General features: G+C 43.9%; 1 protein-coding gene across 1 annotated transcript in view; it reads right to left on the reverse strand.

The window, feature by feature from the left end:
• Positions 1-21,441, reverse strand: part of SKAP1 (src kinase associated phosphoprotein 1) — a 328,856-nt gene extending 307,415 nt beyond the window's left edge. The window contains exons 1-2 of the mRNA XM_033169409.1: positions 21,066-21,441; positions 3,859-3,922 (exon numbers count right to left, since the gene is read on the reverse strand). Coding sequence (XP_033025300.1) covers positions 3,859-3,910 — 52 coding nt within the window. The 5' untranslated portion in view covers positions 3,911-3,922; positions 21,066-21,441. The remainder of the gene's footprint in view (positions 1-3,858; positions 3,923-21,065) is intronic.
• Between the last annotated feature and the right edge of the window lie 2,149 nt (positions 21,442-23,590).

Raw genomic sequence — 23,590 nt, forward strand, 5'->3', positions numbered from 1 at the left:
GTGTTTGGAAGGAACACCAGGACATGCCCATAGAAAGTTTTTGTTTGTATTGCCAGGAAGAAGCAACCCAAGGGACATGGAAATTTAACAGATGAAACTTTTTTCCAAGCACAGGGAGTAAGTGGTAGGAAGAATTACATCCGCTAATGACTATTTATCCAACTGTAGTTAAAGACACAAGATGGAAGTAGAGCCAGGAAAAGAATAAGAAGGCAATTTGAAATAGCTGTGGAAATGAGATGAATGGAGAGAATGGAACACAATGCTCAGAGCTACTTTTCTGACTACACGTTGTACAGCTGAATTCTAAGAACAGATTCCAAAATAGAGCTCTATTGAGTAACCCAAGACTCAAAATTATTGCCTGGGAATAGTAAAAGCTTTGCTGAAGAAATAGATTTTTCTAAGATGCAGTGATAAAAATCATTAACTGTTGAACATTAGAAATAACATACTCGATGGTTGGGGAGAGTGGGCTTACCAGTCTCTTCCTATCAAGACTTGAGGCCACCAACTTCCTTTCGCTCCTTTGTGAGGCCATAGATTTAGACTAAGGGCAGCAGGATACAGTGGCGGAGCATGCTGATCGGGCACCTGGGGCAGCACACATCCAGGGGCAGGGCCAGCCACCTGTGGGGCGGGGCTAGCTGGGGTGGGACACTCTGCGGGGCCTCCAAGGAGTCTGCCTGCCTTCTCCCACTCAACTGCCCTACAGCTGAGGGGAGGCAGCGGGCGGAACGTTTGGGGGCAGCGTGGAGCCTGCAGTGCCCCCAAGCCACTGTGTCACTCCCAGGAGAGATGTGTGGCTCGAACGCGCTGCAGGCCCTGCAGTGAGTGCCGCCTGGCATTTTGTCACCCCCCTCATTGGTGACACTTGGGGCGGCCTGCCCCTACCGCAATCCCCTTCTTCCGCCCCTGGCAGGATAGGGACTTTTGTCCACTGCTTCCCAAGCCCCGAACCTTGCATTCAAGTGACATGAGGTTCCCATACATATTTAGTTCAGTATGACCAAGCAGAAGTGCTGAACTTACTGTTTTATATAACAATTCTAAAATGCCTCTTAGTGTAACAGTGTGTTTATACATGCAAGGGACACAAAGGCGTACATATATGGCAAAGAGCCAGCATATTTCATGTACACAGAGATATCATAGCTCACTTCTTATTGTCAGGGGTGCCCTGGTTTTTTTCCTCCAGGGAAATATTTACACAGACACATGCCAAAACCACCACCTGTGCAATGCTTTGTTTTTCCTCATGTGATTTAATAGTAAACTCACAACACAGTGAGCACAGAGGGTTAAAGCACATTCTGGCATGCAAAAGGCTGGAGGTTCAGTCCTCAGCATTTCTAGTTGGGACTGGGATAGACCCCTTGTCTGAAACCCTGGAGAGCTGCTGCCACTTAAGTGTAGACAATACCAAGATAGGTTGACCAGTTATCTCATTGGGTATAAGACAGCTTCCTGTGTGCCTTTCCTATGATGACAATGGTGGTGCTCCATCTGCAGCACACTGTGTCCAAGGTGGTCTGCCACTGGCCTACCTACTTTCTTAAGTTTAAGGAGTGAGTACAACGTTCCTGTTTGTCCAGACATTTAACTTCTAATGCTGGTTGAGTCAGTTACAATGGTTGCTCTCCCCCTGTCATTTATGAGAACAATTTATATATGCATCACTTGACACCCTATAGCTTCTAAATAGTGTCTGTAGTTTCTAAGTGGTGGTAGTACACATTTAGGTTTTTGTATGAATTTTATAATAATTTTACTGGTGAACTGTAAACTGCAACCGCCCGAGTGGCTTTAACATAGAAACTCTCCAGTCTGGTGCTGTTTTCATTTTTTGTTTTGTACAGGTGTGTTCTACAGCATGCCATTCATTGATACAATAATAGTGCATTTATAATAGTGGATTTATACTGGATCATCCACACATCATTCTGCTTTATTAATTGTTTTACGATGCTTCCTCAATGTTACTGCATTACTGCAGCTGAGAGAGGCATTCATGAACTATAACACAACAAAAACAGGAGGGAAACTTTAAATATTTGTGGTTAAAAAAAAATGTTACAGAATATCAGCGGGAAGATACGGGACACATGTAGACAGGAAACAAGACAGCATGTTTGTCCAAAAATTTTTGCAAAGAGCATTGAAAGCAGAATTGCATATAACAATTGTTATATGCCATAAGGAACCCAAATCATGTTGTTGTTGTTGTTCTTGCCATCTGTCTGTCTTGAGAGACAATGGAGGTTGTCTCCAAGGCAAAGTCAAATTGCTGGAGAATCACAGCACCTGCTGTGGCTGCAAAAACCAGCAACTTGTAACTGCTGCCTCCAGCGTTGTTTTTCCTGAATTAACAGCACTGAAGTGACCTCTCCAGGGCACAAGCCTGGGTAGTGTATAGCTATGGAAGTCAAGGGCTGCCCAGACGATTAGACCCCCCTCTCAGCGTCACTGATGTGGCCCAAAGGAAAGCAGAGCAAGACATTTGGCATCAGCTTGGCTGCAGGAGTTGCCGGAAGGAGGTGTACAAGACGCCATCCAACCGTCTTAGGGACTCCATCATGAATGCACAATAAAATAACATATGGATGCCTTTAGAATACAAGCTTTAATCGCTAGACTGATATCATCTAAAGCTGCTTAGTCAACAAAGGTACATGGTAAGAGGTAAAACTTACTTATTGGGGTTATTTTTGTTGTAATACAGTACTGTAGAAGTAAATGAGAGATTCAAGATTTGTGTTGCCTTCTAAAAACAAAATGTAGCTTTTGTAGATCCTCATGCTTCCTTTGACATCGCAAGAGGTTATCCAAAGTGATTTTGCAATATGCACTCTTAAATTGGCAAATTATGATTTGCTTAAAAATGAATCACTAAAGCGTTCTAATTTTAGCAGATGTTCACACTTCCTTTAACAGCTCCGAAAGGCACCTATGTTGAGATTACATATTATATTATAAATAAATATATAAATTAAGGTAGCTTCCAGGCAACCTGTTTATCAAGCATTCATCATGATTTGTTTTTGGGAGGAGGTTATATGACATCAGCATTCATTCCAATTTGCTTGCAGGAAGGTTATTATCATCATATACTTTCCAGTGTATTTTTATGTCACATTTCTTACCAAAAAAACTCAGATTTCAGAGAAGAAATGTGTTTGCTGTGCAAGAACACGAAATCCACTTTAACTGAGTAACCTGGATTTACTAGGATACTACTGAATCCAACCCACAAAACAGTAGCAGTCTGGAAACACCTTAAAGGTAGTAGAGTCCTGGAATAAGGGGAGATACCATGGATCTTAAATCGCTGGAGATTTTTTTTACTGCAGATCCCATTGAGCTGTGGGGGTGGAAGAATTCATTTTGAGGGGGAAATGGGATTTCAACCTTTTAAGTAGTGTGGAGTAGCTATATTAGGCCCTCCTTTAATATCATTCCCAGCCCTATAACCAATTACATATGTCCCTCAAATATGAGTAGACTGTGTCTTTAATTCCTTCATAAAACTACACCACTTCGGTAGAATTCCTGCAGCTAGCAGGGTGTTGGCTTTCACCCATGCACTCTACCATTTCACAACACCCAAAAGAACACTGAAAAATGCTGAAAATCAAGACTGCTTCAAATATAATAAAGCCCTATAATAATAGGGGACAAATATATGTAACCAGGAGCACTGTTAGGGGGGAAAGGGAAAGGAAAGTTGATGAAAGAGAAGCCCACGTTCAGGATTCTTGAAGTAGGATAACCTGCTGTTGCTACCATCTTTTCTTTTTCCTGAAAGCACCTAAACTGTAGGGGGATGGGCCTAATTATTCAAACAACTTCGTTAGTTACCTTCAAAGAGCCTCTGGACATCCTCTGGGAGGGTACCTCCTGCAGTTTGCATTGGTGACAAGTCCTGAGGTTAAAATACCAAACAAAAACTTGCTGTAGTTATTTGCTTCTGCTACTATTAACGGTCTCTGAAGAAGAAAGGAAGAAACCGAAGGTAGAGCAGAGAAGAGAGGGGGTGGAAGGGAGGGAGGGACTATCTATAGGACGGCCTCATCCTTTGCAGCTGTAAGTCCCAGCGTCTCTAACACCACAGTGAAGCCTAAACAGGCACCTGTGAGAGAAGGCAGCAACTGCAGCTGTCAATGTTATGCCACTTTCTAGACAAGCATTTACTCCTTAGTCTCTGGTAAAAGTGGCATAGTTGACCATCCAAAGATATGACTAAAATCTTAGTGGGGAGAAGAAGGTATTCTGGTGCTCTTAGGATTTAGGTTACAATGCTATGTACAGTATGCTTACATGAGAACAGGTCCTATGGAACATAATGAGACTGAGTAAACAAGCATAGGAATCAGCTGTAAGATATTCACATTATAGATAGCACTGACCTTGACTGTTTGGAGTGTGCTGCGCTACTGTAAGCATGTTTACCCAAAATTTATTCCTGATGAGTTAAATAGGCTTAAGTGCTTACATTTCAGAAGCTAGCGCCAGTAGCTGAAAATGAACCAAGGCTTACCCAGTTTCTGAAGTTTTTTTTTTCTTTAGCAGAAGAAGAGGAAAAGGATGTGGTGTGTTTGAATCAGATAGAGTGTAAGATTAATTGCCGGGGGAGTCTGTGGTGGAAAATGCTGTATCCTTTCAGTAAAAATGCTGTGCCTGGACAATTTAGCCCAAGTATCAATCCTGGAACCTGCAAGTTCACTCCTAAGTTCATTATTAATGCCCTGGATCAGGCAAACAAAAGAGAAAACCACAGCTGTGGGATACGTTTTTCTTATTGCCAGAGGCGGCCGGTCCCATTTTGCCACACAACGCAAAAAAGGTAAGGTGCTGTCCACCACTACCCAAGCCTTGTTTACTAGGGTAATGTGGTGGTGATCTCACAAGAGGTCCACAAGGACTCTGCAAGATTTCACAAGGCTCTTATGAGTTCTCACTGGAACTCAGAAGCCACAGCGGTATCTCATCACTGCTCTGGTGGCAAAGGGGCACCAGCAGAGCACCCATGGGGGATCCACCCCTTGGATTCCTCTGCCCATGTGGAGGATGCATCCATCCACCTCATGGGAAGGCCATTAGTGTGCAGGGCTTCTGAGCAAACTCAGAGCTCCATTACCACTTTGTTTAGAAATTAGTAACTCTGAACTTGCTTTGTCATTTTTGTCTTCCTTTGAACACCTTTATCTTTGTGCGCATGAAATTTGGCTCTCTGCGCACCGTTTGTGCTTGTTGAATTCAACCAACAACCCCAGTCCCTAGTACAGTGGTACCTTGGTTTACGAACTTAATCTGTTCCAGAAGTCCATTCTTAAACCAAAGCGTTATTAAACCAAAGCGTGCTTTCCCATAGCAGCAGGGGACTCAATTTACACTCAACAGGAAGCAAGACATGTTCTGCTTCCAAGGCAAAGTTCACAAACCAAAACACCTACTTCTGGGTTTGCAGCGTTCTTAATCCAAGTTGTTCATAAACTAAGCTGTTCTTAAACCAAGGTACTACTGTAGAGCTGTCTCTGCACTGCTTTGTACCAGCTGAAGTTTCCAGATCATTGTAAGGGAAACCACACACAATTATCAGGCACAGAAACTGGGCCCAAGAGAAGACTGACGCCTAAAGTATCCTGTTTGTTGCTTGCTTGCTTACTTCAAATCACAGAATTGTAGAGTTGGAAGGGACCATGGGGGTCATCTAGTGCAACCCCCTGCAATACAAGAATATTTTGCTCAACCTGGGGCTCAAACCCACAACCCTGAAATTAAGATTCCCTTGCTCTACTGACTGAGCTATCCACAGCGACTTACTCAGGGTTCTTCCTATTCTTCATGCTTTTTCAGGCTTTCTGATGAGACAATTTAAAGACTAGGACCCCATCTGCAATATCATACCACTTTAAACAGCCATATTCTCCCAAAGAATCCTGGGAAATGCAGCCTATTAAGGGTGCTGAGAATTTTTAGGAGACTTGACGCACAGAGCTGCAATTTCCCTGTGTACCCTGGGAAGAGAGATTGATTATCAACCCACTCTGAGGGGAAATAGCTCTGTAAGGGGAATAGGTGGGTGGCGCTGTGGTCTAAACCACTGAGCCTAGGGCTTGTCGATCAGAAGGTCTGCGGTTCAAATCCCCGTGATGGGGTGAGCTCCCATTGCTCAGTCCCAGCTCCTGCCCACCTAGCAGTTCGAAAGCACGTCAAAGTGCACGTCAAAGTGCAAGTAGATAAATAGGTACCACTCTGGCAGGAAGGTAAACGGTGTTTCCGTGCGCTGCTCTGGTTCGCCAGAAACAGCATAGTCATGCTGGCCACATGACCGGGAAGCTGTCTGCGGACAAACACCGGCTCCCTCGGCCTATAGAGCAAGATGAGCGCCGCAACCCCAGAGTCATCTGCAAGTGGACCTAACGGTCGGGGTACCTTTACCTTTACCTTTAACAACTCTCAGCACCCTTAACAAACTACAGTTTCCATAATACTTTGTGGGGAAGCCATGACTGTTTAAAGTGGCATGATACTGCTTTAAATGTACAGTGCAGATGGGACCTTTGACTTAAGGCAAATAATTAAAAGTATCCCAATGACAACTGTTAAAATGTGATCCATGCCAACTCTCTGAATGGCATTCCCTTTGCTTTGAAAATCCAAATAGGAAAGCTATGTCGATTGCATAGGATTTAGAAATTTGCATAGGATTTAGAGAGAACAAAATGTGGGACAGCTGTAATTGGAGAAGAATGTCACATAGATGAGGGGGAATTAAAAGAGGGACAATGTTCACAATCCACATTAAGCCAAGGCATGGCTGGGACATTAGACTCTGGTATACTTGCCTTCATCCAACTGAAGGGAGTGGATGAATGAGTAGTTGGAGGGAAATCAGTTTATTTGTAGAGCCAGTATAGAAGAAGAAGAAGAAGAGTTTGGATTTGATATCCCGCTTTTTACTACCCGAAGGAGTCTCAAAGCGGCTAACATTCTCCTTTCCCTTCCTCCCCCACAACAAACACTCTGTGAGGTGAGTGGGGCTGAGAGACTTCAGAGAAGTGTGACTAGCCCAAGGTCACCCAGCAGCTGCATGTGGAGGAGTGGAGACACGAACCCGGTTCCCCAGATTACGAGTCTGCCGCTCTTAACCACTACACCAAACTGGCTCTGAGTATAGTGTAGTTAGTACTTAGAATGGGAGACCAAGGTTCAAACCCCACTTGGCCATGACGCTCACTGCGTGATCTTAGGTCAACCACTGCATCTCAGCCTAACCTGCCTCACAAAGTTGTGTGGGTTAATGCGTGGGGAGAACCATGGAGGCTACTTTGAGCTCCTTGGAGAAAAAGGTGGGATACAAATGCAATAAATAAACCATGGGAGTGTCTGGGTCCCCTTGAGTGAAATAGCTCCCCTCTCTGACTATGTCAAAAGGACTGTACAAGCACCTATACTGTAGGTAAAGATTTGTTTCTGAATAATAATAATAATTATTATTATTATTATTATTATTATTATACCCCGCCACTCTGGGCAGCTTCCAACTAAATATTAAAATACAATAATTAATCAAATATTAAAAGCTTCCCTAAACAGGGCCTGCCTTCAGATGTCTTCTAAAAGTCAGATTGTTGACATAGAGAAATTAACCTGCACATGACATACGTCAAAGAAACCTCCGTTCAAGGACATACAGTGGCTACAATTGGGATGCTACCATGGTATAGATAGAAGCCAATTTGAAATCAGAGCAGACCTACATATTCTGAGCAAAGATACATATTATAAAATAGCACAGTGGTGCTGACCCTAACAGAAGCAACAGTAACTGATAACAGAACACAGAACCCACATGGTTAAAAGCCAAACCCCCAAATTCCAGACACATCAATCTATAGTATCTATATACACAAACACACACATGTAGAATCGTAATATTGGCAGTAAATAGCAGTTGGGGGGGGGAAGGCAGGTAGGCAGGCCTGTTTCCACCCCCACCCCCAACTTTTTCCCATTTTAATCCACAAATTGTCCCATTGGAGTTTGTAGTTACTACTGCAGAGTAAGCCATATCAGGCTTGGAACTATTTTATTTAGTTATATGCTTCAGTCAGAATCTTTCTTGGGCTCTCAGCCCAAGATGTGAGAGCACCTGTGCATGTGCAAAGTGCATTTCCCTTGTCCTTGTAGCCACCGCCAGAATCCCACACATCCTAGAGCAGTCCTCTGGGTTAGAATGCATTGCTTCCATGCAGGTTGGAGCCCTGGCATTTGTCATTTTAGAAATTAATCACTGTCAGAGACCAATTTGGAGCGGGCGAGAGAAAAAGAAAAGGTTGCTGGTTGTGTGACTGGCAAATTCTACTGCATCGCTGCCATATCTCATCAACATTTCCTGCGCCTGAGATGCCAAGCTGCCTCCCCTAACACAGCCTGATAAGAGCTCCACCTTATTCGTCTTGGGCTCCTCTGAGTTCAGCAGGCAGCCTCTCTCTTTAGCGATAGCCTATTAAATGGACACATTCCTTTGAAGCCTCCTCTTGATTTTGAAATCCAATTTTCCCCCAACAAAGTCAGGAGATCTGATTGGGAGTAACTATGGAAACTGAGCTTAGGAGGGGGGGGAAGAGACTTGAAGGGAGTTGAAAGAGCGGCAAGGTTAAAAGGGGGAAAAAACACCCTGTAATCGAAAGTCAGACAGTGCTTTGGCACTAGAATATCAGAGGATCTAGGGAGAGAGGGTTGGCAGGGAAGACGTGCTGCTGTGAGGGGTGTTCTGTGTGGTGGTGGTGGTGGTGGACTGAGCACCTGTCAGGGGAGGTGAGCAGTCCAGCTTTTCCTGTCACAGCAACCTGGGAGAGCATCTGAATACTCAAATGCATTTAGGTCACCATCTATTCTCACTCACTCTCCTGGTTTACATCAAAATCTGGGCCTGCCCACTCGCTTCCTGCCTCTTCTAAAATGCTAACAAGTGTGACAAGGTTAAACTACATCACCTGGGCTCAATGGCATCCTCCCCACACCTGCTTCAAAAGGCAACCCTGAAGTTAAAGTGAAATTCTTGTTAATTAAAAGGAGATAAAGAAAAGCTGGCAGGCAATAACAAAGGCGGGGGTCGACAACCTAAAGCCCTCCATTATGTTGATAGACTCCAACTCCCATCAGCCTCCCAATCGGGATGGTCAAGGGACAGGACTGTTGGGAGTTTGAATCCAACAACATCAGCTTAGGTTCCCTACCTCAGCAGCAAAGGTTTATTTTGTATACCAGCAAAAAGACAGAGAAAGTCCTGCTATTGGGCAAAGTGGTGAGGCAGCCCATCTCAAGCAGTGGATTGGAGTGGTACCATTAAAAGGCGGGAAATTGTTTGGTTTATAATTATATTTTAACCAACATGGTGAGTGTTATTTGGATTTTATGCCTCAAGCACAAAAATGCCGTGTGCCATCTTGTGTAAGGATGGCGAACAATTTTATTCAGAAATGTCTGATTGACTTACTCTTTTTTTAATGAAAGGTAAGGGTCTGGGGCCCCTATTGGTCTCGGGCCCTGCAAAATCTGACCTCTTCTACCCATCTGTCAGTGGCCCTGAAAGCTAGTTTCCATTTCCAACATTTCATCAACACTGTAGCATGACCATGAAACATAGCAAGGTTAAAAAAAAAAAAAGGTAAAAGGTAAAGGACCCCTGCCAGGGCCGCCTTATCCATAGGGGCTACTGGCACAGCGCGCCAGGGCGCCGCCCCCCCCAGGGCGCCCCTGCGAGCCCGCCGGTATACCGTGCGCCCCCTCCCCAACCTGTCCCCGCCCCCACAGGCGGGCGGGCACTCACGTGCCACCGGCACAGCCGCTGCCGCCATGCCACTCCCGGGCGAGCTGCGAGCCCACCGCCCTCGCCTCCCATCCCACGCGGGGAGCCCCAGCTGGAGCACTGGAAGGGTGCGCAGAGCCCCGCGCCGCTCCAGCGCCATGCCCCCATCCCCCGCTCGCCCACCCCCCCTCCTGAGGGGCGGCCAGCGCGGGAGGGAGGTGGCCCCAGAGGCAGAGAGGCGGCACATCGGGGGTGCCGGAGGGATCGCTGCGCCACGACGGCCGATCTGCCTAAGACAGCTCTGACCCCTGGGCAGTTAAGTCCAGCCAAAGGCACCTATGGGGTTGCGGCGCTCATTTCGCTTTCAGGTCAAGGGAGCCGGTGTTTGTCAGCTGTGCTGACAGGGGCTGGCTTGATTCTCAAAGGTTCTCACTTAGTTGTACACAGGTTTTACTCTAGACCACACAGCTGAGAAACCTGTTTTCCACTCCAGACACTGGAATAACTGTCCCAATGGTGACCAGAAACATTCATATTTACTTTCTCCTATATAAGTGAATGGCTGTCATCCATTTCTATGGGAGAAAGCACAAGTCTGCACCTGGGGACAATATTGTAATGGGAATAGAACATGCCCACTGTCCCTGATGATTGGTGACAGAGACCCCATTGGGGCTGCAAAGATACACATTGTGCTCCAGAGGTTCTCTACAGCATACACATCCTCTCTCTATAACCACCCTGCTAATTATAATGGCAGGCATTCTACGGATATTTATGTTAATATTCATTTTTACATTGCACTATAGACCAGTGGTTCTCAAACCTTTCCCCACACTGACCACATGAAAATTGCTGAGGGTCTTGGCAGACCGCTTAATGGTTTTTCTGCCTGTTGTAGCATCTGTAATGCACTGTGCTAGATCCTGTCATTATTTTTAACTGTTTTTTTATTGCTTGTTTTATTTATTATACATTGTATATTATTGTATTACAATGTGAATTTCATAGAAATCAAATTGTAATGCAATACAACACAATATGAGAAACACAAGCAACAATAGCATACAATAAAAAATCAATGTGAATATTTAATGCAATGGAGTCTCTCGTCTTCAACCACAAATCAACAGAGAACACTCCCGACCACCTGAATGAATCTTGTGGACCACTGGTGGTTCAAAGACCATAGTTTCAGAACCCTTAGTATAGACAACTAAATTTCTCTCTCAGAACCCCTTTATAAGTATCTTTACAGGCATGTTAGCTATTATATTGCTCCTACGTTGGTTCAGATATATGTTAAGACTTCTGCCTACACACTAGGCTTCCTTACATATTTAAAAACCATGCAAGGGAGGCCTAGCCCCTTTGGAAGTCTGCCACTTTTGTTTCATGAAAACATACCAGGAAGCTGCACCACACAGGTAGAAATCTTTTAAACTAACATGGGAAGAACCACGGAAAGAGAAGCAACTAAATTGTTAAAAAAGAGTGTGTACATAGGAGAGCCAGTGTGGTGTGGTGGTTAGAGTGTCGGACTATGACCTGGGAGATCAGAGTTCAAATCCCATGAAGCTCACTGGGTGACCTTGGGCCAGTCATTGCCTAACCTACTCACAACATTGATGTGGAGATTAAATGGGGAGGTGGAGAATCATTTACACCACCTTGAGCTCCTTGGAGCTTTAAAGTCCTGACTAGAAACACAGCACTAAAGGAAGTCTGGATGAGCCCAATTTAGTTGCACTTAGATCCCATTGAAATGATGAGTTGAGTCCTATTAATTTCAGTACTAATTACTATATAGATGTATGTATTTTTATATAATCATACATACCGTATATTAGAACATATATGTCTACACATCTCTATTCTAGTCTTATGAAGGATGAGCAGCACCAGAGGAACAAAGAGAACCAGAAGGGATCTGCCTTAAACTGATTAACCCACAGAATCTGTTAACTAGTATTACAGATTTTCAGTTCTGAGAATCTTATTTTTAAAAAAGTTGGGGTTTGGTGTTGAAGAGCTATTGGTGAGATGGGCAGACAGAATTTCAGTGTGAGGGTGTTAATAGTTTCTAAAGGTCTGGTGACAAGTCTGAACCACATACCATGAAAGACCAGAGAACACAGATTTAAGCTGTGACTATAAGCAAACAAAGGGGGGCAAACAGCACATGAATATGTGAGGAGCAGAAAGGGTAAGAGGGAATCGGGAGAGATGGGAACAGAGATACCAGCTATGGCTTTTGAGGGACAAAAGAAGCTGACATTGATCAGGTGTTGAAGGAAAAGAAGGTTAGGAAGAATGCCACAGACAGTAGGTAGAGATGAAACACAAGATAAGTTCTCCCACCGCCTTTTTATTCCCTCCCACTGACGGATGGCCCTCAGTTTAAAGCTGAGGAATTTATTGATTCTTTGCCTTTGCAGTCAGAATATGAGATGGAGCTGCACCTCCCTGTTCCCTTGGATGTCTTCAGCATCACGGCTCCTTTCTCCCAACATCTCCTCTAATGACTTTTTTATTGACAAAACTGAGTCTTAATGAGGAGGTCTGCTGTGTGTCGTAAAGGGCTGCAGGAAGGGATGCTATTCTCACACCTGATACTAAGGGACACAGCCAGCCAGTGGCTGGCTCAGAAGAGCATTTACTAGATAGTGTGAGCACAGGTAGTAGAGAAGGAAAGTATCTGGAGAAGATCAGGTCAATGGGCCAATTCACCCAACTGCATTAGTGTAAGAGCTGCCCGTGAAGAGTTAGGAAACTTCCTAGGGTCCATTTTAGGTGCTGCTATTGATGTGTAAACCTCTAAACCAGACTTCCCAACCTAGTGCCCTCCAGATGTTTGGGACTTCCACTCCCAGTATCTCTGATCACTGGCCATGTTGGCTGCAGTTTATGGTAGCTGTAGTGCAAAACATCTAGAGGATGCCAGCAGGTTGGAGAAGACTATCCTAAATAGTCTGGAATCAGGTTATAAAAGGGACAACTTTCAACCATATGAACCCATATCCGGATTTTAGGGGTGCTTCCAGACAGTCACCAAGTGTGCCAGCAGAAAGAAGTTACAGCCCAGAGCCAGGCAGGCAGCCAGCACGAATCCACACTAGGTGACAAAGGACAGGGGTTACTGAGCAGTCAGTATTAACAACCAGGTTGTCAATCTAAGAAGAATTAGGAACAGTAGCCAAGAAATGAAAGCAGCACATGGCTGGAGGTAACATTGGCGTGAACTGAGGGCAGAGATGCTTATTGCAAATATTCAGCAAGATGCCCTCGGTGGGTTCTTCCCTCCATGAGACTGCCACTGCTGCCCTTTCACTTGTCCTCTTCCCCCTGGATCCAATCTACACAACTGCCCACAGGGAGAGTGCAAGACAATGTTCCATCCCCTCACTCTTGTCTCAACTTGGAAAGGACAGGTGAACAGAGAGAAACAGGAAAGAAGAGAATGAATGGGGTAATGAGGCCCTGGGAGCCAGCAGTGACGTCCCAGATGGTTGTGGACTTTAGCAGCTGCCCCAAAATGCCATGTCTTGATGCTGGCCCTGCCTCAGACAAAGGTCTGTAGCTTTACCTAGAACTAGCACGGTGAACCCTTTTTTCAGCTTGATTTCCTTCTGAGGATACATTCCAGCCCAGAAAAAACACTCAGAGGGTGTGACATGGGGTGGGTGGCCTGAGAATAGAGGGCGTGGCTTGAGAGAGTCCCAAGGACCAGATAGAGAGGCTTGGAGGATCACAGTCTCAGTGATGATTTTCAAGACCAGTTTGGCCACTGTGGGCTGCTAGTCCTAATTTTGGTATATCAACACCTTTCCCATGGCAAAATGGTGGTTATGTGACGCTTTTGTTATGTAGCCAGATCCAGATTTGGCATGGGGGCAATCTGGAGAAAATGCTTACAGTCGATTCCCCTCCTATCACTGTCAACACTGCCCATTCAGTTACCGGTACCTTCTCCCTATATGCCTTACTCACACCACTACTGATGGTGATAATGATGATGATGATGGTTTTGATAGATGACTGTGCAAGGCAGATGGAGACTCCAGTTCCTTCTCTTTGCTCTTGTCACTGCTCACGTATGTGGAGAAAGCTGGTGCACAGGCAGCAATGGCAAGAAAGAAGAACAGAGCTAGAAAAACCCTGGTGCTCCAAGGTGACCCCATTGTTGGTGTGTGGACCTTGGCAGGTACTGGACACTGCTGACCATTGACACCAGTCCTGGACAGAACAAACATGTCTAAATAGTGTACTGTTGGCCAACTGCCACCAAAGTCCATATTAATATGGAATAAGCTCTGGGTTGCACAAAGAAAAACTGAAATGAAATTTCCAAAACTTAAAACCTGAAGGACACTTTAAAAACAAATTTTAAGGTTGGAGATAAAGGTGGGGGGGAATTTTACAGAGAGGAGATCCATCTCACTTTTGCCTCTGCTAAAGCAGATTGTGGAGTGCAGGGTTTTGTTTTGTTTTGTTTCAGAGCCAAACTACACATTGCACTATAGCTGTCTGTAATGAGAACCCTATGGCCCCTTCAGGAATGGGCAATGCCTTCTGGGAAGGAACACTCTTCAGTGCAGAAGAGGGAAAAAAGGAATGGCAGGCTTCATCCTTCCCCTGCCAGGTAGTTTCCCACTGAAGCCTCCTTCTCCCTAGTTGCTTCCCTCTGCCTGATTTTTGCAAGATCAGTTTGGAATACTAGTCTGGGTAACAGGCTGTCAGTGTCTGGGCTAAACACCCCTTCCTCCTCCCTACGTTGCTTCGAATAAACATCCTCTCCAGGGAAGGGACTTTTGGGCTAATATTATACTTGGCTGTAATGTGGGGATTGACTCTTAACCTGCAAACCCTGCTTGACCAGAGCTGAGAAAAAAACAAAACAAGTGTGCACATGTGCACACAAGGGAGGAGGAACCTATGTCCTTCCAGATGTTACTAGGATCCAGCTCCCCTGGAAATTCTGAGGCTAGTGGGAGTTGGGAGTCCGAGAACATCCAGAATGCCACCCCGGTATACACCATGGGAAACTAAGCTTTTCTCAAATTTTCTTCAGTTCTCTTTAAAAAAACATAGTCTATATTATTCTCACTAAGCACATTCTTTCCCTCAAGGAATTCCGAGCACTGTATTTTTACCGCTCACAGAGTTTTAATTTCCAGCAACCCTTAACTACAGTGCCCAGAATTCTTTGAGGGAAAGAATGTGTTTTAAATGCATAGTGTGTATGTAGCCACACTTATTTGGGAGTAAGTCTCATTGAAATAAGTGGGACTGACTTCTAGGTAGACCTGTATAGGATTGTTTTGTTAAAGTTTAATACAAAACTGCTTTCCAACCTCATGCAGCACTTACATGTTCTTCACTGTCCAACATCAGCACAATAAAAAACATTACTATGCCCTATGTCAACAAATCATTCAGCACACTATTCATTTTAACAATCTGTAAAAATGCACCACTCTTCTGTTCTGCTCCTTTATGGAGTCCTTCCATTCCAAGACACTTTTATGGCATATTACTTGATTTAATTAAAAGCACTGGAAGCATTTAAACCAGTTTATTTCCCTCACAACCACCTCAGCCTGTAACCTAATGCTACATGGCAACCTCTTTTAAAAAAATACCTTAATTGGCTCCAGGTTTCTGTCTCAGTTGTATTTTATAGCAACTGGCCCCATGTTAGTCCTGTGATGGAAATATTTGAGACACCACGTTTGAAGGTTTAAGCAGGCCTGTCTTTACTTTGTGGTTCTAAACAATGGATAGAAATCATTATTGCTATAAACAAGTCAATGGCCATTTATAACCCTTTACTTTAAAAGAAGGGTATTTGATGTGTTAGATTATATTGCCAGAGTTATCAGATATAAAAAGTAACTACAACAAAATCCTCCTATAATACACTGCTTTTAACAATTCAGGCTGCAATCCTACGCACATTTTCCTGGCAGTGAGCCCCATGGAACACGGAGGTACCTACTGTATATAGGATTGTGCTCTTGGTCCTCAGTAAATCAAAAACTGCCATTTAAACTTGTGCTTTTCCTTGAAATATCTCCAATACAGTAGAAATCTGATATGAAATCTCTCCCCAAGGCTTTCCAGCTGATTACTTTTAGTATCCATGAATATCCAAATATCTTTCCAGGAACTTAAAATCCTTCCATGTTGTGGAACTCCCTCCCCACAGAGGTGAGCCTGGCACCTTCACAACTCAGTTTTTTCACATGCTGAAGATACACCCTCTTTCTTTACCTTGGCATATGACACTGTTTGTAGGACCCACCCTATTCCAGGGGTTGTAATTTGTTTTAAACTGCTTTAAAGCTGTATTTTAAATTGCTGTGGCCTGCCCTGGGACCTTAGGGTGAAGGGCAAGTAATAAATCAAAACAACAACAACTCTCAAAACTTTTGCCATTCATTACTAAATTAAGAGAACCTCAGGCCCTTGATGAGGCTGGCTCATGGTGCCTTCCCCACCTTCTCAAAAATGCCCTTAAGTCCTCAGGTTTCTGCCATCTCTTCCCGTCTGCATCATTAGCCAGTGCCTCAATTATAAATAAGATCGTATGGACAAAAAACATTTTCTTTGCAATACTCAGTGGATAAGTTTTGCAGGATGCCTTTCCCTCTTGTGTCTGTGACATACCACCTGAGTTGTCTGATACAAACCTGTTCTACAGACACCTTGGTGCAATGAGTCTTGTGTGCTCTTGCTATTGGCTCCCGACAGACTGTGGTTGGGATGATGGGGATGAATGTGTGGGAAGCGAGTATGCGAGAGAAACTCATTGAGGTAGAAGAGCAGGGATTTAGCAGGCTTGTTGATCATTTCATTCCTTTTTAGTATACTGAGTCTTAACAGAAGGACTCATATCCAACTGAATACTGAATGAACACCCACCCACACCCCAGTGAACAAAATCAATGGGTGACACCTGTGTGTTAGTCATTATTGCAGAAACCAACATAAAAAGGCCTTAGAGATAGCAACAGGGATTGCCTAAAACAAAATAAGGAGATGGATTTGTTTGCAAGTACAGAACAACAGAATTCAGCCTGTTCTTGCTGCAGCCTCAATGCAAGCACTGTGATGTGTGTGTGTGTGTATATAAACACAGGGCACTCCAGGTGTGCAGTAATAGAAACCACTGTGTATGTGTGAGAGGATGAAAATCAGTTTGAAAAACACCAGCTTTTCTTTGGGTTATGGATCAACATCCCAGTGGATAATTTATAGAATGCCAGAGTTCTGAGATTACCTCTAATTTATCTCTTAACTAAGTTTCTGTTGGCATCCCAAGAGCGTCGCACAGACAGCAAAGTTAAAGCACTACAATTTATATAACCCCATATATAATTGAGTAATAAGAAATGGAAAACCACATCCATATGAATGAGATAAAATAAACGTAAGGAATGCACTTGGTAAATTTATAACAGTGATATGAAGATCTGATAAATACAAAAAGCAAAGGATTATTCAGTCAAAGCCAATGTTGCAATCTGAGTCATGCTTATTTGGCAGTACGTCCCATAAAATCAATGAGCTATGCAACTGATTCCAGCTTTTGTTCTTAATCACTGTTGATATGCTTTAATGGAAGTTGCTGAGTTTATGTTAATTGGTTTTATTTCTGTTTATAAGCTGCTTTCCCGTTTTTTGAATGAGAAAGAAAAAAGGCACATCCACACTACAGACTTATTTTGATTCAATAGCCATTGCTTCCTCCCAAGGAACTCTGGGAATTATAGTTTGTGGATGGGTGGGAGCACTGCAATGATTTTTAAAAGAATTATCAGCATGTCACCAGGCTTTCATTCCCAACTTTTTCTAGAAAAGACATAACAATTGAAGTAGGGCTGGCCTCACCATTAGGCAGAATGGGAGAAAAGGCAGGAGAAAAAGCAGCCCACCACACAGTGGTTTCTCCTGAGCTCCCAGCCATACACTGGAGTACCCTAGCCCATTCCCAATATTGAAGTAAGATTCAATAACCAGGCCAGTCAGCTTCTGTACACAGAACAAGGATGGGAGGCATATTGTCATTTGTCTCCAGCAGCAAAATCTTCAGCCAGACCTGAGTTAAAGTTATGGTATATAATACACCTATCCAAGTTGGTAGTATAGGTAGGGTCAGAAAAGGTGGGGTAGTGGCACCGGCTATTGTTCTCCTTGTGCAGGAATAAAAATGTGTTTATAAGGAGAAAATTGCACTAAATTGCTAAAGAATTTTCATGAGAATTTTAACATTTGTTTGTTTGTTGTTTATTGGCAAATTGCTGCAGAAATGTGGCAACAGCTCTAGCCAGCATGGCCAATGTAGTCCAGGGAACATCTAGAAGACCACAGATTCATTAGCACCAGCCTAGAGACTAATTTTACTATCAAGAATAAAAGTTGCTGACAAGTGGCCATAGCTGCATCTTTTGAAAGTGAATTCCACAATTATTCATTGTTATAAGCTGTTAATTATGTATGCGGACAACATCTCCTCCCGTTCCAAATTGAACAAGTCAATGACAGAAACACTATGGGTCCTTCTATACCAGTTGAATTTCCCTTGACTGCATTCTCTCTTTGCTGTTATCAGAAACAGACTATTGGGGGGGGGGGGAGTGGAAGGCAAGCAGTGGCTGTCAAGTGATCTCTGTGAGTAGCTGACATGGCATTAACAACCCAGCTAACCAAGTCTGTGGTGTGTATAGTCCATCTCCTCAAGCCTGCCTCCTCTTGACACAAAGATTTGTACTGGGTGCTGCTTGGAATTTTAAATACACCCACCAACAGGACCAGACCAAGATGTTTTAGTGCCAATGGCTGCAATCCTGTATCCACTCACCAGGAAGTAAGCTCTGATGAAATCAATGAGATTTAGGATTTTACTGCAAATGCCTGACTGTATCTCAAATTTACATTATGTTTATGCTAGCACTGCAATCATGTGTTCCCCTAAAGAATCCTGGAAACTATAGTTTGTAGGAGATTCTAATAGTGATCTGACACGAGATTCCTAGTCACTTTCTCTGGTCTAACAGAACTACCAGCTCCAATATTCCAGAGACGGAAAGACAGCCTTAATGGGAGATGGAGTTCAACAAGTTCCGCAGCTCTAGGGTTTCCATATTTTAGGAAGACCCCAAAATTATTGAGCTTCTTTTAAACAAACCCCAAAGGACGTCACTTCCGCCTTTGAAATCACTGTAATGTCTGGGAAATCATAGAATCATAGAGTTGGAAGAGACCACAAGGGCCATCCAGTCCAACCCCCTGCCAAGCAGGAAACACCATCAAAGCATTCCTGACAAATGGCTGTCAAGCCTCTGCTTAAAGACCTCCAAAGAAGGAGACGCCACCACACTCCTTGGTAGCAAATTCCACTGCCGAACAGCTCTCACTGTCAGGAAGTTCTTCCTAATGTTTTGGTGGAATCTTCTTTCTTGTAGTTTGAATCCATTGCTCCGTGTCCGCTTCTCTGGAGCATTAGAAAACAACCCTTTCGCCCTCCTCTATATGACATCCTTTTATATATTTGAACATGGTTATCATATCACCCCTTAACCTTCTCTTCTCCAGGCTAAACATACCCAGCTCCCTAAGCCGTTCCTCATAAGGAATTGTTTCCAGGCCTTTGACCATTTTGGTTGCCCTCTTCTGGACACGTTCCAGCTTGTCAGTATCCTTCTTGAACTGTGGTGCCCAGAACTGGACACAGTATTCCAGGTGAGGTCACGGAACAGTGGATTCACACATCCTTAGGTCTGGTCCCAGCAGTCAGCCAAGTCAGGCTCTGGCCAAGGGCCCCAGGGACTTGGAAGGGCCATTAACCAGCCTAATTCAGTTGTGCTGCCATTCATCACCCTCCCCACTGGCCCCATGAATGCTTTTCAGTGGCAGGAGTTGCTGATGCTTTTGAATGGAAGCCGCAGCACATCTTTCATCTATGGCAACTAGCATGGCCAATGGTCAGGGAGAGATGGTCCCTCTGACAGTAGCAGGGATGGGGAACATGGACTGCAACTCTCATGTCTCTGAGTATGTTTTATTATTCATTTCTACCATTTATAAATCACTAAACACAGTAGACTAAGCTGCACAGAGGTCCACAGGTTACATGCCCCCTGCCCTACAAAAATTAAAAAGAGGAAGAAGTAGGTTGCATTAGTATATGTGACTATGGGTTAAACTTCCTCTGTAATCTAGAAAGATTCCAAAGTCCCTTTATTACGACCAACCTAAATGTCAGAAAACTGAACAAGCTTGTGGTTCCACCCGGACTCTTTACTGGGCTGGATATCAGGCAAAGTGCCAGAGGGTGAGGGGGGGGGAAGCTAGCTTGGTACTGAAATCTAAATGTCAAAATTGGTATTTTTTAAAAAATCATTTTTTGCTGTATAATGTTAGAAAATGTGTGGTTATGAGGGCATAACTATGGGGATTGTGATGATGAGGGCCTACACTTCAGAATTTGCCTAGTCTGCTGTTGGATTCTTTCCCGGGGACCACATTCACACCATACATTTTGAGCACCATGATGCTATTTTAAACAGTCTCAGCTTCCCCCAAAGTATTATTGGAGTTGTGGTTTATTAAGGGTGCTGAGAGTTGTTAAGAGATCCCTATTTCCCTCATTGAGCTACAATTTCCAGAGTGCCCTGTGAAAAGGGATTGATTCTTAAACTACTCTGACAATTGTAGCTCTGTGAGAATAGGATTCTCCTAACAACTCTCAACACCCCCCCCAATAAACTACAACTCCCAGCATTCTTCAGGAAAAGCTATGATGACTGTTTCAAGTACAGTGGCACCTAGGGTTAAGAACTTAATTCGTTCCAGAGGTCCGTTCTTAACCTGAAACTGTTCTCAACCTGAGGTACCACTTTAGCTAATGGGCCTCCTGCTGCCACTGCGCGATTTCTGTTCTCATCCTGAGGTAAAGTTCTTAACCTGAGGTACTATTTCTGGGTTAGCAGAGTCTTTAACCTGAAGCGTCTGTAACCTGAAGCATCTGTGACCTGAGGGTACCACTGTAGTATCATAGGGCTTTAAACATTCGGTGTTAATGTGTCTTGAATTAAGGAAGGGACAAAGAAGCCCAAAGTTGCCTGGGCGTATGTGGAACTTCCCAAAGAGACACAGCTCTGAAGGAAATTAGCTCTGAAGCAGTTAATTTCCCTGGCTCCCAAATTGATAAGCAGCGGGAACGTCAGCATGAAAATGAACTTGCCTTGTTCGCTGGGGTTCGAAGACAGCGGAACTCAATTCAACAACGGGCCACACGGTTCAAAGCCGCAATTCATCCCTCTGTGCCTCTGAAAAATGGGAGGTGACAGTTCATTTTGCCAGTGACAGTCTGTCGGTCTCGCTCAGTGCTTCTCCCCCGTCGACTGAATGGCGGAGGTAAAGTGCCGGCTCTCTGGCACCCTCACTTTGTATTCCACTCAGATGAACAGGACAGTGTGAGATCAAAGGTGGAAAAATCTCCCCACGGCCAGCCACCTGGTATTTTGCCTCCCACCCAATCTTTCCCCACCAATTCCTTTGCACAAAGAACCCTGAGCCTCATCCACTCTCAGGAGAGCCGTTCTGCTGCTCCCCGTTTTCTGTACACCGTGATCAGAGGTGCGAAAGGAGGTGCAGCCATGCAAATAAGAGCCTTAGCGGTGGGGGAGAGCAATGGGGAATTATCTTTCTCAGCAGACCCGCACCAAGGCCTGGGGAGGCCCAGGAGACTTATGCGTTTGGGGGGCCGTAGGCATAATAAAGGCAGCCACAGAAACGTGATGACACTCAAAACAATATGAGGCACCAAAAGAAGAGTGAAACAGCATTTGATTTTTTTATTTTGATTTAACAAATGCTTTTCTAGCCTTTTTCTATGCAAATGCACTGGCTACTGAGGGGGGGGGGGGGAATCTTGCCTTCATGCTGCGTCACAGCTAATATCAGTTAACAAAAAAGTATTTTACCAAATCATGTGCCTTAGTTGCTTAAATCTGCAGCTCTCAAGTTGAGAGAGTGTGTCACCATTTGATCGGATGAACATAAAAAAGACAAGAGGAAAAACTTATCAAATGCCGAAGAATTAACAAGTGTCTAAATCTGAGGCCCCTTCAAGCTTGAGGCTTCCTGCTCCGCACCCCTACAGAAACCCTGGCCCTGCTTCTAAGCAATTTCCATCTCTCCCTCCGCCCCCATGTATCCTTTTATTGCTGTCTTTTTCTTTCAAATAGCAGACTCCATTATAAATCAGGGAACACAGAATCATGTTGTACATGAATGCTGCAGATACCTTAATAAGACAATTTTCGGCATGGAGGCCACATTCCCTCATGTGGAACTTTCCAGAGACAGCAGCGGGTGTAGCCAGAGGCAAAAGTGGGGAGAGCAATGATGTGGCTTTTACCTTTGTGCAGCAGGCTGTGCATTTCAGCATCACAAAAGCCAGACATTTTTCCACACACACGCAAACCACCGTAAGGGAACCAGGGGCCATTGGCAAGAGTACAAGGAATCTTTCCAGTCAAGCAAAATCATTTGAGGAGAGTGCAGAGCAAGGCCAATGAGAGATGTGGCCAGAGCAGAAGGCATGGCCCACAAGACCACCCCCACAAGACCTGTGGTTCTCCAACCCCTGCCTTCAGGTAAAAGGACAAATTAACCACTTTTAAGGCCTACGCTATGGGTTTGAACTCCAATTTCCAGTATTTATTCTATTGAGATTGTAATAGTTATTTCAACAGTCCAAGCTTCACCTATCTACCGAAGGATAAGTCCCACTGGGGTCAGTGGGTTTTTCTTTTTTCTTTTTTTATAAGAATTTATTGGCATTTTTCTATAACAACATATACCCACACCCACACCTACAATTAAACAAATGCAAAACACATAGAACAAATACAAACAGTGTCAAGTTTTCTTATTGCATCTTTCTAGAAAAAAAAAAAATTTTCTATTTCCATATCTTGACTGTTGACTTCCCCTGCCTTTTCACCTTCGAGTTTAATCCTAAATCTATTTTATAACCATTTCTCCTAAAAAAGAAAAAAGAAATTAAATTCAGTTGTATAATTACAGTCAATTATATCTTCAACATTTTACTAAAATTACATCTCTACATCTTGATCTCAATCCTCTTATTCCATAAACTAATCCACTTAAATTTACTTTACTTATACTCCACCTCACTGATCTTCACAGCTCATTCGATCAAATCTATCTCTTCTATCCTTAAGATTGCTGCTAATAACATGATAACTTGAAATATCTCCTTTCATGTTCAAATAGAAAATATAACAGAAAATTGTTGACAGTATTCACCCTCCGATTTCAGTTTACCATATCAGGCTACCTTAAGTTTTACTTAATGCTTCACCCCACACCCCTCTGTCCATTATTCTTCTCCTGGTGGTTTCAACACTAAACTTCCATGTAGCTTCCCTCTCCAAACGTCCACAGATCCAGGCACGGTCCAAACCTCTCCTTGCCACGAGTTCAGAGGTATCCATCTCATCATCTCTCAGCTTCTTCGGTTCTTTGTGACATTCCTTTTCTTCTTGTAAATACCTTAATTCTCTGTCCCTGGCCCCCGAGCTCACACCTCGGGGACTGGATATAAAAATCTTGACGTCGCCTTGGGGCTGCCACCCCCAGAAAGCGAATTTCTTCTCCGAAGTAGCTCACTCATCAACCCTCTCAGCTCCTTGGCAAGGCATTCTTCCAAAGTGTCAAAAGTTTTAAAAGCCTCCTCTG

This window comes from Lacerta agilis, chromosome 14, assembly GCF_009819535.1.
Source record: "Lacerta agilis isolate rLacAgi1 chromosome 14, rLacAgi1.pri, whole genome shotgun sequence".
In the NCBI taxonomy this organism is placed as follows: Eukaryota; Metazoa; Chordata; class Lepidosauria; order Squamata; family Lacertidae; genus Lacerta; species Lacerta agilis.